General features: G+C 54.8%; 1 protein-coding gene across 1 annotated transcript in view; it reads left to right on the forward strand.

The window, feature by feature from the left end:
• Positions 1-15,669, forward strand: part of CPAMD8 (C3 and PZP like alpha-2-macroglobulin domain containing 8) — a 63,667-nt gene that overhangs the window by 7,876 nt on the left and 40,122 nt on the right. Inside the window, exons 4-12 of the mRNA XM_079772746.1 lie at positions 246-411; positions 486-538; positions 4,106-4,123; positions 4,540-4,594; positions 5,576-5,689; positions 8,183-8,267; positions 9,315-9,423; positions 11,999-12,226; positions 13,875-14,045. Coding sequence (XP_079628872.1) covers positions 246-411; positions 486-538; positions 4,106-4,123; positions 4,540-4,594; positions 5,576-5,689; positions 8,183-8,267; positions 9,315-9,423; positions 11,999-12,226; positions 13,875-14,045 — 999 coding nt within the window. The remainder of the gene's footprint in view (positions 1-245; positions 412-485; positions 539-4,105; positions 4,124-4,539; positions 4,595-5,575; positions 5,690-8,182; positions 8,268-9,314; positions 9,424-11,998; positions 12,227-13,874; positions 14,046-15,669) is intronic.

Consider the following 15,669-nt stretch of genomic DNA (forward strand, 5'->3'; position numbering starts at 1 on the left):
CAAGGATCCAGGACCCTTTTGGGAGTCTCTAGTCTGTTGAGCAGCATCCTGGCCTTCACCCACTAGAAGCCCTACCCCTAGCTGTGACACCCAAAAAAACGCCTCCAGAAACTGCCAAGCGTCCCCTGGGGGGCACAGTCACCACAGGTGAGCACCCCCACCCTGGACCTCCACGCGGCTTTCCCAACACCTAGGTCCCTTCCAGGGTGCCACCCCGTTTGCAATGCTCCATGCTCTGCACGCAGGTGCCCACGGGCCTCCGGGGCCAGGCCCTCCTGAAGGTGTGGGGCCGAAGCCGGCAGGCAGAGGAGGCCCCCCTCTTCCACAACCAGACCTCCGTGACCGTGGATGCCCGGGGAGCCTCCGTGTTCATCCAGACCGACAAGCCAGTGTACAGGCCTCAGCACCGAGGTGGGCGCTGGTGCGGGTGGGGGGAGGGCTAGCCGTGGCCTGGAGCTGCTACACGTCTCTCTCCTTTCTCCCAGTGCTCATCAGCGTCTTCACCGTCACCCCAGACCTGAGGCCCCTCAGTGAGAAGGTGAGATTTGCTTCTAAACCGTGTGCCCGGAACACACCCCTGAGACACCCTGGCCAGGGCCACCGTCAGCAACTGGCCTTTCTCCTCTGTCCTCTTACCGTTTTCACCTCCAATTTTGGTCCCTCCCTGGGCCTCCACTTCTCCTGGGAGGCCCAGGGAGGTCTGTGCGACAGAAGGAGGCAAGAACGCTGGTGGGGTCCTCGCTGGTCTTGCTCAGTGGATAGAGCGTCACCCTGTGGACTGAAGGGTCCAGGGTTTGGTTCCGGTCAAGGGCACATGCTGGTTTGTGGGCTCGATCCCCAGTGAGGGTGTGTGGGAGGCAGCTGATCGATGATTCTCTCATCAATGATGTTTCTATCTCTCCCTCTCCCTTCCTCTCTGAAATCAATAAAATATATATATTTTTGGTCCAGGCAGTGGCCAATGCCCTCTGTGCAGGCTTATGAAGGATTTAAGTAGCAATGGGCTATCATTTGAAATCCTACTAGCCCTGCTTTTAACATTTATTAGAAAGAAAATATAACCACACATCAAACCCATCATTTCTCCTTGGAAATAAACATATTCACAGGAAGAAGGCATTGATTTTCTTTTGACCTTTTATTTGGAAATGACTTCAAATGCACAGAACAGTTGGAAGAACAAACAGCACAGAGAAATCCCATGTGCCCTTTATTCAGCCCAGGGATTGGCAAACTTTCTTTAAAGGGCCGGGTGGTAAATAGGTTCGTGTCTGTGGGCCAGAAGGATTCTGTCTCAATTACTCAGATCTGCTGTTGTTGCATAGACTCAGTCAGAGACATAGGTGAATAAATGGGTGCAGCTGGGTGCCAATAAAGCTTTATTTACACAAACAGGTAGAGGGCCGGATTTGGCCTGAGGGTTGTAGTTGACCAAGTCTTGATCTGGAGCAGTGGTTCTCAAATTTGAGTGTGCATCAGACTGCTCTGGGGGGCTTGCTCAAACAGATTGCTGAGCCCTCCCCAGAGTTATTGACTCAGTTATTGATTCCCTGATTTCTAGGGAGATGCCCAAGAACCTGTGTTTCTAACAGGTTCCCAGTTGATGCTGCTGCTGGATGAGGGAACACACTTTGAGAACCACAGATCCAGATTCACCAGTTACAAACATTTTGCTACATTTATGTGCTTTGCCTCTCTCTCTGTATATACACCTATATACATATGCACATATAAAATTATTTTAATGATAAATTATGTTTTAATGATAAATTATATTGGTGTGTCTGGTTGCTGGTGATGGTAGGTGCAGCCAGTGGTTTAAGTAGAGTTTGCCCTGTTGCTCCCACCAAAAGTCCGTCTTTCCCCTTTGTGGTCAGTAAGTAATCTGTGGGGACCCTTGGGGTTCTTTGCATACCCGACTACCCATCAGACGCTCACTGCTATTTCTAGCTTCCACAGTTGATTCCAAAATTACATGAAACAAAACTTGCTGTGATGAGTGCAAAGTGGGGATTTCCCCGGCTCCATTATTTCCTCGGCATCTCCTTGGCATTCCGCTGCAAAGAGGAGCTTTCAGAAAAGCATTGATTGTGAAGAAAGCGGTTTAAGTGCACCACGCGTGTGCATAGCAAAGATGTGAACGTGGTCTGCGGGCGACTTCGGTTTAGGGAGCCCAGAGAGGACATGTTTAGGGCACGGGCTACGTGCACGTCCTGGAGTACTGAGTGCTCGGGGCACATGGCTGAGCAGAGCAGACACAGGCCCCACCCCGTGGGGTTCATATTCTGGACGACAAAGCTGCAAAGTTCCCAGTGGGTGGTGGCCAGCCTGGAAGGGCAGTTCTGTGGGTACACACAGCTTTTCCTTAACGTTCATCCCCCCACAAGTGTCTGTGCCTTTTCATGGACTATTTTGATGCACTTGCCTGTCCTTTTCCCCCGGTGCGTCCTTCCTCAGGCTGAGCTGGGCCTCAGGAGCGGGTTCCCAGGGCAGCGTGGCAGGCCCTGGCTGTGTACGTTTTTCGCTTTCTGAGCGGACAGTGCTAAGTTCCTGCACCCAGACATCCGAGGGGGCACGTGCCCACAGTTTTCCCTGGGGAGGGGCTGGGCTCGGCCCCTTGGTATCTGCCCAATGTGCAGTTATTGCCGGGAAGGGCTTGGCACTCAATAGAAGGGAAGAGCCCTGGTTTGTGTGGCTGCCCGTTTTCCTCTGGGGGCTGGTCGAGGGTCCGTGCTGGGTGAGGCCCAAGGATAAAAATCACAAGAAATTGAATCGTAAGTGCAAGGCTTCCCGCTGCCTCGGGGCTCAGCGGGGGTACACCCGGACACACAGGCAGCCGGAGCTAACGGGGTCGGCCACGCACGGGCATCAGGCAAGGCACGCGGCCGAGGTCAGGAACACGGCGGTGCAGGCCATGACCTCCACCGGTGGGCTCTGCATCGTGGGCAGAGTTGGCGTTGACTATTGAGTTTGATATGGATGAGCGCCGGCTTGCCGCCAGGCTCCAGGCAGGCGTTTGGGGGTTCAGACATGAAAGCACCTGTTTTGGGGGGGCGGGGGGGGGCTGCCTGGAGGAGCCGTCCCTGGTTAGGGGCGGAAGCGAGTCTGGGAAGGAGGGCAGGACCATGATGGGAAGCAGGGAGCACAGAGGCCCTGAGACAGGGCTTGGCCATGCCACCCTCATTGCTAATGGCACCTGTATGAGTTTGCTAGGGCTGCTGTAACAAAGCACTGTAAACTAAGTGGCTTAATCAACACCAGTGTATTCTCTCCCAGTTCTGGAGGCTGGAAGTCCAAGGTCAAGGTGTTGGCAGGGTTGGTTCCCTCTTCTTTTTTTCTTTTTTCTTTTTAAATATATTTTATTGATTTTTTACAGAGAGGAAGAGAGAGGGATAGAGAGTTAGAAACATTGATGAGAGAGAAACATCGGTCAGCTGCCCCTTGCACACTCCCTACTGGGGATGTGCCCGCAACCAAGGTACATGCCCTTGACCGGAATCGAACCTGGGGCCCTTCAGTCCGCAGGCCGACGCTCTATCCACTGAGCCAAACCGGTTTCGGCCTTTTTCCCTTTTTTTATAACATGTTTTTATTGATTTTTAGAGAGAGAGGAAGGGAGAGTGATAGATAGAAACATCGATGAGAGCATCCATCAGCTGCCTCCTGCACTCCCCCTACTGGGGATCAAGCCCGAAACCTGGGCATGTATTCTGACCTGACCGGGAATTGAACCAGTGACCTCTTGGAACCAGTGACCTCTTGGTACCCTGGCCTGGTGTGGCTCAACTGCTGAGCCACACCAGGCCAGGGTAAATCACCCTTTCTTATAAGGACACCACCCTATTTGATTAGGCCCTATTCTAATCACCTCATCTTAAGTTGATTATCTCTATAAAGTACCATCTCCAAATCATTCTGAGGAACTAGAGGCTAGGCTGTCCACCTAGGAATTTGGTGGGGTGGGGAGGCACAATTCAACCCATAACAGCAACTGTGGGTGTCGCAAGGGACCAGGCCATGCGTGGACGAAGACGAAACGTGCACGGAGGGCTGGGGGGTTTCGGGGTGGGGGGTAGCTCACTGCCTCCGTGTGTCTGTGTTGCAGCTGGAAGCCTACATCCTGGTGAGTGGCCTGCCCTGCTCGGCTGGACTCTCGGCCTGGTTAGCCTGCTCTCAGCAAGGCCTGGTCTGTCTGCGCCCACTGCCCACCCACTGCTCCCCGCCTGCCCAGTGCCGCGCAAGGAGGGGACCTCGGTCCATCCTGGTCCCCGGGTCCACTGTGGGGCAGGCCATCGTGTGTCCGACTGTCTCTTTGTAGATTGCACCCAGATTCCTAAATGGTCGCCCCTGAGTGGTGAGACAGGCCCGCCCGTCCCCTGGCACCCCCTTGTCCTCAGACAAGGCCCTCTCTATCCCGCACTCTTTCTGGTTTGCTCCCGTGTAAACGGCTAACACGGGGCCTGCCCTTCATGCTTGTCCCGCCCGGAGAGAGGGCTCAGAGGCACGTGCTAGCGGCCTGAGTTCCTGTGTGCCCCGCAGGACCCCCGGGGCTCAAGGATGATGGAGTGGAGGCACGCGGAGCCGGTCTGCTGTGGTAATTCTCTTCCCGCCTCGCCCCTTCTTCCTCTGGGTTTGGGGCTGCACCCCAGGGGGGCAGGTGCGGTAATCCTCAGGGACGCAGCGTGTGGGCTGCCCAGGACCCTCCGCCCGTGTTCCTCTGTGCCGGGACCCAGCTGGCACACCGCCCGTAACTGGGGACCTTTCTGGAACATCGGGGCCTCATTTGTCAGCACCCCAACCTTCCTCCCACTGAGGGTCTCCCACGCCATCACTCCCCACCCAGCACCCACCCAGCACCCACCCAGCACCAGGTGTCTCTTCCCCAGCGGGGAGTCAGAGGCTCTGCTCTGGCTGAGGAGCTGGCATGCCTTTCCTTTCTCTGTGACAACTGACCTCTCCCTTTTAGCTCTGACCCTAAGGGAGGTGGAGCCCCGAGAAAGGGGAGGTGATAGGTGGCATTTCGGGGGGCTGCCTCAGCCGGAAAATGCGCACGCGTGACCGACCCGGAGTCCTGCTGGGGGGCTTCCGGGCTCCATGTGCCTCTGAGCCAGACGTGGAGTGAGGGGCCTCCAGCGGGCACACGGGCCTCAGTGGTTGGCGTGGTGTCATGCCTCCAAGCCCCCTGGGCGGCCCTTGACCCCTCCCCACGTCCACTCTTCCTGGTTCTGAGGGCTGCAGAGTAGGGACAGGGTGTGAGCAAGCTCCTCACCAGAGGAACGCCTCGTGGGAGCAGAGTGGAGAGCTGGGTGGGCTCCTGGCCTGCACCTCGCCTGGGCGGCAGGGCTCTCCCAGGAGCCCAAGATGCGGTCTCCCCGCTCTCCCCAGCCGGCAGGGGTGGTTATCCTGCTGGGCCCCCCCCTCCCCCCCGCCTCAGACCCCCTCTGGCTTCCCCAGGGGCTGCTGGAGTGGGGGGAGGCACAGGGTCCCCAGCGTGCCTCTACCTTGACCCCCCTGGCCCAGCCAGCTCTCTGCACACGCACTTGCCCCAGGATTCGGGGTGTCTCTCTTGACACAGGCATCACCAACATGACGTTCCCCCTGTCCGACCAGCCGGTGCTGGGAGAATGGCTCATTTTTGTGGAAATGCAAGGCCACGTGTACAACAAGTCCTTTGAAGTTCAGAAGTATGGTAAGTCGGGGAGTCTCGGCTCCTAGGACTTCCGATCTGGGAGAAACCACCGATCAGGGATGACACAGACGGTGAGGGGGCGGATGGCAGGCGCCCCATGCATCGAGGGTCGGGTCGGCCAGGCACCGTGTGGAAGGCTGGCCTTCGTCATGTTTTTCGTTTCTTTTTTTAAAATATGTTTTTATTTATTTTTAGAGAGAGAGGAAGGGAGAAGGGAGGAAGAGATAGAAACATCAATGAGAGAGATATCCATCCACTGGCTGCCTCCTGTACACCCCTTCCCAGGGACCGAGCCTGCATCCTGAGCGTGCGCCCTGCTCAGTAATCGAACCAGCGACCTCTCGGTGCACGGGTCCGATGCTCAACCACTGAGCAACACTGGCCGGGCTGTTACGTCTTTTCTAAAAAATGGTGGTAAAGTATAAGTAGCATAAAATTACCACCTGAACCATTTCTAAGTGGACAATTCAGTGGCATTAAGTACGTTCGCATTGTTGTGCAAACAGCACCACCATCCGTCTCCAGACCTTTTTTATCTTCCCAGACTGAAACTGCCCCATTAAACACGAACTCCCTATTTCCCCTCCCCCGCGCGTGCCCCCCCCCCCCCCGCCCCCCGCCCATCTACTTTCTGTCTCCGTGAATCTGGCTCCTCCAGGGACCTTGTGTACGTGGGTTCACACTGTATTTGTCCGGTTGTGCCTAGCTCTTTCTCTCAGCGTGTCCTCAAGTTCATCCATGTTGTAGCATGTGCCAGAATTTCCTTCCTTTTTAAGTCCATCTTTTCCTCTTGTTATTTTATCCTTGTTCTGACCATCTCCACTTTACAGATGGGGAAACTGAGGCTGAGAGAGCCATTAAGGAAAGTGCTCAAGTGACAAGAGCTAGGGAGTGAACCTGCCAGAGCCAGTTACTCTGCTTCTGTGCTAGCATCTCCCCTACGTGGTCAAGGGCTTCTCCTTTGAAGAGGAAGATCCTGGTCCAGCTGGTGTGGCTCGGTGGTTGAGCATCAACCCATGAACCGAGAGGTCCCCAGTTCCATTCCCGGTCAGGGCACATGCCCGGGTTACAGGCTCAATCCCCAGTGGGGGCATGCAGGAGGCAGCCGATGGATGTCTCTCATCGATGCTCTCTCTCTCTCTCTCCCTCTCCCTTACTCTCTCTAACATCAATATAAACATATATATATATATATTTTTTTTAATATATTTTATTGATTTTTTACAGAGAGGAAGAGAGAGGGATAGAGAGTTAGAAACATCGATGACAGAGAAACATCGATCAGCTGCCTCTTGCACACCTCCTACTGGGGATGTGCCCGCAACCAAGTTACATGCCCTTGACCGGAATCGAACCTGGGACCTTTCAGTCCGCAGGCCGACGCTCTATCCACTGAGCCAAACCGGTTTCGGCAATATAAACATATTTTTTAAAACAAGGAAGATCCTGGAGGAAAAGCCGTAGAGGTCAGGATGTGAGTTGTGAACAACAGAAGCCCAGTGAATGTTCAGGAAGCAATAGAAAAGGAATTTATTTTATTTTTATTTTTGTGAAGCCTCACTGGAGGATATTTTCTCCATTGATTTTTAGAGAGAGTGGAAGGGAGGAGGGAGGGAGGGAGGGAGGGGGAGAGAGAGAGAGAGAGAGAGAGAGAGAGAGAGAGACATTGATGTGAGAGAGACACAGAGAGAGAGAGAGAGAGAGAGAGAGAGACATTGATGTGAGAGAGACACAGAGAGAGAGAGAGAGAGAGAGAGAGAGAGACATTGATGTGAGAGAGACACACAGAGAGAGAGAGAGAGAGAGAGAGAGAGAGAGACATTGATGTGAGAGAGACACATTAATTGGTTGTCCCCCTCACATGCCCCAGCATGCCCGGTGGGGGGGCGGTGGGGGATCGAACCTACAACCCAGGTATGTGCCCTTGACTGGGAATTGAACCTGCGACTCTTCAGTGCGTGGGCCGACACTAACCACTGAGCACACCAGCCAGGGCCAAAGAAAAGGCATTTATCAGCTCGGCTTGGCTCACGTAACAAGCTGGTGGGACCGAGTTTCCTCTGCTGCTCCCGGGTATCGGTCCCTCCTCCCCAAGTTGTGAGCTGCACGGGGTGCCCCGGTGGCTGGATGCTCCCGGGGCTGAGTCATAGGGTCAAAAGAGGCTCCTCTCCATCACAAGCACCTCAGGGCGCCCCTCGTTGGTCCAGGAGCCACTGGCACACCCCTGGAATGGGATGGGGTTCGCTGTACTCAAAGCACGTGGACCCCTGAGAGAAACGGGGTGCTGGTCCCCCAAAGATAGGAAGTGGATGTGGCTGGAAATCCCAGACAGCTGCCAGTGCTCAGCAGAGGGTGGCATGGATTCTAATAGTGTAAGCGTGCGGTGGCAGCCACCATCCTTCTGATGCCCCCGTACTCTTCTGAGGCCAGCCCGGGGCGGCGGGGGGGGGGGGGGGGGCACCCGCTTCCCTCCTCTCTGCTCTCTCCCTTCAGCGCTGCCCAAGTTTGAGCTCCTTATTGACCCACCCCGCTATATCCGGGATGTGGACGCCTGCGAGACTGGCACCGTGCAGGCCAGGTGAGAAGGGGGGTCCCCCCCGACAGGCATGCCCTCCTCCTGTGGGACGCCCCTCCCCCATGGACATGCTCCTCCCCTTTGGAACATATCCCGTCCCCTAAGGGGGCACCCTTCCCCAAACTGGACCCCTCCCCCTTGGGTGTAGCCCTTCCCCAGGTGTGTCTGTTCCCCCAAAGGCTTCTGCTCCCCCTTCCCCATCGGCAGCCCCCACAGCTGTGGGCTGACCCGAGAGGGATTTCTAGAGGGGGCTGCCCCCGTAATGGCCAGGTCTTTGACCCAGGCCGAAGTGCGGGGCTGACCGGAGGTCATCAAGAGACACTGTCCCTTTCTGGGGCTCCTTCGAGGCCCCTAGTCCCGCCCCAGCCCTGCTGCCTGCTGGAGGTGGTGGCCTGCCTCAGGCTGCTCTCTGGCCCGTGTGTGGGTTAAAATCCAAGGATGGATGTGCTGGGCACATACACGTTCTCCAGTTTAGAAAATACCGTTGAAGTAGCTGGCATTATTTTTTTTAATCTATCACTACAATCTCCCATTTTGTTCCGTGCCCTGGTAAGCAGGTGTCCCCTCTGCATCAGGCATGACATGCATTTAAATTCCACCAACATCCCTGAGATGGTCGTTTTATTCCCAGTCTCGGGATCGGAGGTGGAAACTCAGAGAAGTCAAGCCCCTCGTCCAAAGCTGAGCTCGTTAGGGCACTCAGGACCAGGCCTCGTCGTGCTCCAGTGGTGTCACCAACCCCATGCTTGTCTCACACGTCCTGGCCCAGGGTTCCTCTCTGACTCTCGGTCTCTTTTTCTGTCCAACATGAGGCTTAGTACCGAGGACTGCGGGGCCCTGAGGTTATCTGTCCTGACTCAGGGCGGCAGGAAGGGCTGTAAGGTTGGGCTGGAGTGGGGGGTGGGGGGGACGCATCCCTGTGTGAAGGACATGACCTTGGCACACATCCTTGAGCACTTCCTGCTAATAGTCACCAGGTGGCCTTGGACGGCTCCCCCTCGTCCGGCTGCCGTACCAGTGACGTCCGCTGCCCTCGTCCTTTTGTTCCAGGTATACCTTTGGGAAGCCCGTCTCTGGGACCTTAACAATCAACATGACCGTGAACGGCGTGGGATACTACAGCCAGGAGGTGGGGTGCCCCGTCCTCAGAACCATGAAGGTGAGGAGCAGGACCGCATGCTGTCTACCCCGTGGGTCCCTTCCCACAGGGTCTGCCCTCAGCCTCAGCTCTATAGTCATCCATTTTACTTGGATTTCTAAAACAGTATACGGTGGGGATTTCCCCCACGATAAAGTTCTTCTGGGCTGAAGATGGAGAATTTAGAACATTCTTAAAAAGGAAGGAAATAATCATATCTTATTCTCCAACAGTCTGACACAACCATTATTGATATTTTGATGTTTTTCCTCCCAGGATATTGTATGTAAATTAAAAAAACCAACAGTTTTATTGAGATATGATTCATGTACCACACAATCCAAATCCCACATAGCATGTGCGGTTCAGTGGTTTTTAGTGTAATCACAGAGTTATGCACCCATCACCACTATCTAGTTTTAGAATAGTTCCACCAAGCCTCCCAAATTGCTCATGTCCTTTTACAGTTAATTCCTGTCCATCTCCAGCCCCTGGCAAACGCTACTCCACTTTCTATGTGTATGGATTTGCCTGTTTTGGACATCCTATCTAATAAGGAGGGAATATGCTAATTGACTGCCACGCCCTCAAAGATGGCACCACCCACAGCCACAAGATGGCAGTGCCCAGTCCCGTCAGCCCTGCCCCCTCCAGAGTCCCCCAGTCCCCTCAGCCCCCCAGCCGCCCAGGGCCGCCCGAGGCTCAGGTAACCAGGGCCGGCCGAGGCTTGCACTGCCGGCAGTGGCAGCAGCAGAGGTGTGATGGGGGCGTCGTCTTCCCCTGATCTCCGGGTCGCCTCCTGCCCCTGAGGGCTCCTGTACTGTGAGAGGGGGCAGGCTGGGCTGAGGGACGCCCCTTCCAGTGCATGAATTTTCATGCACCAGGCCTCTAGTTTCATATAAATGGGATGATAGACTATGTGGCCTTTTTGTGTCTGCACTCTCTCATTCGCATCATTTCTTCAGCGTTCACCCGTGTTGCAGCGTATCAGTGCTTCGTTCCTTTTTAATGGCTGGATAATGGATGGGCCACCGTGTGTTTACCCACTCATTCGCTGAGGGACTTGGGGCTGTTTCCACGTTTTGGTGACTGGGACTAGTGCTGCTCTGGGCATTCACTTACAGGGTTTTGTGTGGCCGGCTGTTTTCATTTCTCTTGGGGGTGGCATTCCTGGGTCGAGTGGTTGTGGAATTAAATGAAAACCTCCAAAATAAGGACAAAGTCTGCTGTGGCAAGGGAATCCGCCATCAGTTGCGTTTGGCAGAGACTCGGTGGCGGGGGAGACGTGGGCAAGCTTCACAGTGAAAAAAAGCGGAAGCGGCGTCAGGGGTGCCGTTAGAGGCTGGTGGCCAGAGAAGCTGGGGCAGCTGACTAGAAGCGGGCATCCCATACGATGGGTTAGGGACACGCGTGGCTTTCTCCAGTTGGTCCTGAGTTGGAAGTGGGGGCAAAAATCAGGGAAATTGTCAGTTGTTAGTCAAGTCCTGGCTGTGGGGGCCCCGTTACCGGGCATTGTTTGGTTGCTGAGGGAGGGGTCTGACTTCACGCAAGAAGCCTGACCTGTAAAGGGGGGGCTGGCTTCCGGGGCCGGTGACTGCCGACGGTGGGTCAGAGTTCTTTTGCCAGAGGTCGGCAAACCGCGGCTCTTTGGCCCCTTGAGTGTGGCTCGGCATTAGAACCACTTCTTCAAAATAGACTCATCTAGGCCGAAAACCGACTTCTGCGCATGGGCCATGAAGCTTTAATCGCACTGTACGTGCGCGCCCGCTCGTGGTATTTTGTGGAAGAAACACACTCAAGGGGCCAAAGAGCCGCATGTGGCTCACCGTTTGCCGACCACTGTCCTACACGATCTGGCCACGGTCTGTCTGTTCCCTCTCTCAATGCGACTCTGTGTGTAGCCGTTTGAGACGTTCCAGGCTGTTTTCCCAAAGTGGCTGCAAGATTTCCCGTTCCGGGGTATGTCACGTTCTGTAATCTGGTTTTCACTTTTCTGTATGTCTGTGCGTGTGCCTCCGTGTCCCTCCGCACACATCCTGGAGAGTCCGTGCCTTCGGGGGGTCCTCCACCACGGAACCCTGTGGGCACCCGACTCAAGTGCACTATGATCATGGTCCCCGCCCCCACCCAAAGCTTCTCTCCGTCCGCTCTGTTCTCCCTGGAGGCTGCCCGCTGGTGGCCTCCTTAATTCTCTCATTACTGAGTCATTAACTCCACAGATGTTTCTGAATGTGCACTGGCCATGCCCTGGTGGTTCCTAAGATAAGGGTTGACTGGGGGCCGTTCTGTGCTCCGGGAGCAGGAGGGGAGTGAGTGCACCAGTGTGGGGCTGGCCAGGTTCAGATCCCTGCCCTGCCATCTGGCTGGAGGGCCACTGCCTCGCCTTCTGCCCAGCGGAGCGGACAGGGCCATCCTGCATACCCAGTAGGGATCCATCTCCACGCAGTGTCCACAGCATCGACTGGGTGTGTCACTGAGGGTCCCCTGGCCTTACAGGTGGCTGGAGAGTCCCCTACTTGAGATGTGTGCTTGCACGTCCTCCCTCGAAGCCACTGCAGCCCCAAGCGAGCACAGCCTGTCTGTCTCCTGCCTCCAGATTCACGGCTCCCGGGACTTTAACATCTGCGTGAGGGACATGATCCCAGCGGACATCCCTGAGCACTTCCGGGGCACAGTCAGCATCTGGGCCACGGTGACCACCCCGGATGGGAGCCAGCAGGTGGCCTTTGACGATTCCACCCCCGTCCAGAAGCAGCTGGTGGACATCCGGTACTCCAAGGTCACCAGGAAGCAGTTCAAGCCGGGTCTGTCCTACGTGGGGATGGTAAGCGCTGGGGCCAGCGGGGGCCGTCTGTGGTCAGGGGCCCTGCCCTGCCTTCACCCCAGCTCCTGCCTGAGAGCCACTGAGAAACCAATTGCAGCTGGGGTAGCAAAGCCAGCAGGGCCCGATGTCACCTGGCCTATCCCTGACCCCTCTCTTTACCCACCACCCATACCTCTCTGCCCTCTTGCCTTCCTGAGCCACCCACAGGATCGTGGTGGTCTGTCCTCACACTGTGTCCCCCTCTTGCTCCACTTCGGGACCTCCCTTCTCTCTTTGTGCCAGGATCTCTGCCACCATGTCCCACGCATGGAGACACAGATCCTGTGCCCCTTGATTGCAGGGTCCCGGCTGGAAGAGGAGCTAAAGCCCCACATGCGTGGTCAGAACATGCATGCAGAAGGGGCTTGGGGTGTCCATTCAGGAAAAGGGGGACATTTCATGGACAGCTGAGAAATGACTCACCATCTGGGTTAAGGAACAGAGCTGTTAATGGGAAGCACACAGGCCAAAGTCCCTGCCATCCAGCACCAAGTCCCTGCCCAGTTGAAGGGCTGCTCCAGGGCCGCTCAGGGCCCCCTGTTTCTTTCACAACATCCATGTCTTCTGAACCCCTCATTCTCGTCACATGTTCTACCCTCCTCAGTGAGTGAAGTCAGGGAGTCACGAGGAACGGTCCTAGCAGTGCCCACCCTGTTGGTTCTCTGACGTGGCATGAGGCTAACGGCGGGCACGTGCTGATTTGCATCTTGTACCTGCTTTGCCAAGTCCAAGTCATGAGGTTTTTTTCCTGTTTGCTTCTAAGCGTTTTGTAGTTTTAGCTCTTACATTTAGGTCTGTGATCCATTTTGAGTTACCTTTTATATAGGACTAGAGGCTCGGTGCACAAAATTTGTGCATGGGCGGGGGCGGTCCCTCAGCCCAGCCTGCACCCTCTCCAATCCGGGACCCCTCGGGGGCAGTTGGACATCCCTCTCGCAATCCGGGACTGCTGGCTGTAACCACTCACCGGCCTGCTTGCCTGATCGCCCCTAACCTCTCTGCCTGCTGGCCTGATCCCCCTAACTGCTCTCCCCTGCCGGCCTGGTCACCCCTAACCGCCTCTGCCTCGGCCCCCGCCACTGTGGCTTTGTCCAGATGGATGTCCGGAAGATGTCCAGTCTAATTAGCATATTACCCTTTTATTAGTATAGATGGGAGGGAGGAGTCCCACTTTATTCTTTTGCACGTGGAGATCCAGTGGTCCCAGCACCATTTGTTGAAGAATCTATACTTCTCCTCACTGAGTGGTCTTGGCACCCCTGTCGAAGATCCTTTGGTCGTAGTAGATAGGTGGGTTTATTTCTAGACTCTCAGTTCTATGCCCCTTGGTCTCCATGTCTATCCTTATGCCAGTACCACTCTCTTGATTAGCATAGCTTTGAAGTGACTTTTGAACGGCGGTGTGTGAGTCCTCCTGTGTTCTTTATCAGGATTGCTTTGGCTACTTGGAACCTCCTGCAACTCCTTGTGAATTTTAACATCAGCTTGTCTATTTCTGCAGAGAAGCTGGCTGGGGTTCCCGTGGGAATCAGGCCAAGTCTAGATCGTTGGGGGGAGTGTTGCCGCCCTAACACCCGAACCACGTTGACTCTTTGGTGACCCCTTCCAGGTGGAGCTGTCCTACCCAGATGGCAGCCCGGCCGAGGGGGTGACGGTCCAGATCAGGGCAGAGCTGACCCCAAAGGACAACATCTACACCACGGAATCTGTATCCCGCGGAGGGCTTGTGGGGTTTGAAATCCCCTCCATCCCCACATCCGCCCAGCATGTGTGGCTGGAGGTGGGTGAGTCGTTCAGCTAGCAGGCATGGACTCAGTGGGCCGGGGGGTGCCCCCTCCCTCCCCCGAGGAGTTCAGTCTGATGGGGAACCCAGCGTGGGAACAGATAACTCGGCTGTCCCAGGGCAAGGCGGGAGGCGGAACCATATAGGCAGAAGTCCAGAGGACCGTCATAGTGCAACTGGGTCCTGCAAGTACCCAGCCGGGCTGAGCCATTTCAGAAGATATGGAGGAGGGAGCCAAGGGGGTAACCCCCACCTCCCAGGGATGCTGGGGGCTTACCCAGAAGGTAGTGTCAGGGGACAGAGTGATTTGAATTTTAACCCCCAGCAACTGCTCCAGTGCCCGTAGTGGGAGGTGGCGGGGGCACCCCAGGTGGGCATGTGAGAGATGGTGATGAGAGGGCACCAAGCCTGGAGCTGTTGAGGTAGAATCAGTAGGACTTGGTGTCCGATGGTTAGAGGAGGGAAGAGCAGGGGTGATGGAAGAGGGGGGCCCAGCTCTCTGACCACCCCTGGACACTGGGATGGTGAGGACAGGGGGTGGCTGAGAAGAACTATGTAGGTGGGAGCTGAAGACGCTTGTGGTCTCTTGTGTCCCCTGAGGCCAACACATCCTTAAAGATTTTAAACCACCAAAGACATAAGCTTGGGGGTCCCCAGGTCACTCACACTTTTTACCAACTGGCTGTTCCTGCTGCCCCACTATCTTACAACTACAAGCTTTGTTTGTTTGTTAATCCTCACCTGAGGATGTTTTTTCCCATTGATTTTTAGACAGAGTTTAAGGGAGGAAAGGTGAGCGGGGAGAGAGAGGGAGAGGGAGAGAGAGAAACATCAATGTGAGAGAGACACATCAATTGGTTGCCTCCCGCACGCACCCTGACCAGGGGCTAGGGATCGAATCTGCAACCCAGGTACATGCCCCTGACCGGGAATTGAACTCATGACACTTTGATGCACTGGCCAACGCTCTAACAACTGAGAAACACCGGCCAGAGCCGTTTGTATTTTTAATGATTGAAAGACATTCCTTTATTTCCATTAGTCCTTTAGCAAGTAAGTAGCTGTAAAGCCCCCAAATGACTTAAATATCACAATTAGCCAAATAATTTTACCTCATAGCTACTAGTATATATTTAAAAATTAGCTTTTTCACCATGGCCAGTGTGCTCAGAGGTTAAAGCATGGGCCCGCACACTGAAGGGTCACTGGTTCGATTTCTGATCAGGGGCATGTACCTTGGTTGCAGGTTTGATCCCCAGCCGGGGTCAAGGCATGTACAGGAGGCAACCAATAGAGTGTCTCTCTCACATTGATGTTTTTTCTCTCTCTCTCTCCCTCCCTCTCCCCCTCTCTCCCTCTCTACCTCCCACTTTCTCTAAAAATCAATGGAAAAACTATCCTCAGCTTAGGACTAATAAAAAATAAATTAGCTTTTTCCAAAACTGTTACTTTACTGGAAAGATATTCTATTCTATTACCAAATACTGCTTAGGAAAAAGTCTTTAATTCTTTTTTTTTTTTTTTAAAGCAGAACCAATTTTAAACACTATCTAATTATTTTTATTGAGATATAATTGACATATAACATTATATTAGTTTCTGATGTATAACAGTGACTCAG

Source organism: Cnephaeus nilssonii, assembly GCF_951640355.1.
Source record: "Cnephaeus nilssonii genome assembly, chromosome: 5".
NCBI classification, from domain to species: domain Eukaryota; kingdom Metazoa; phylum Chordata; class Mammalia; order Chiroptera; family Vespertilionidae; genus Cnephaeus; species Cnephaeus nilssonii.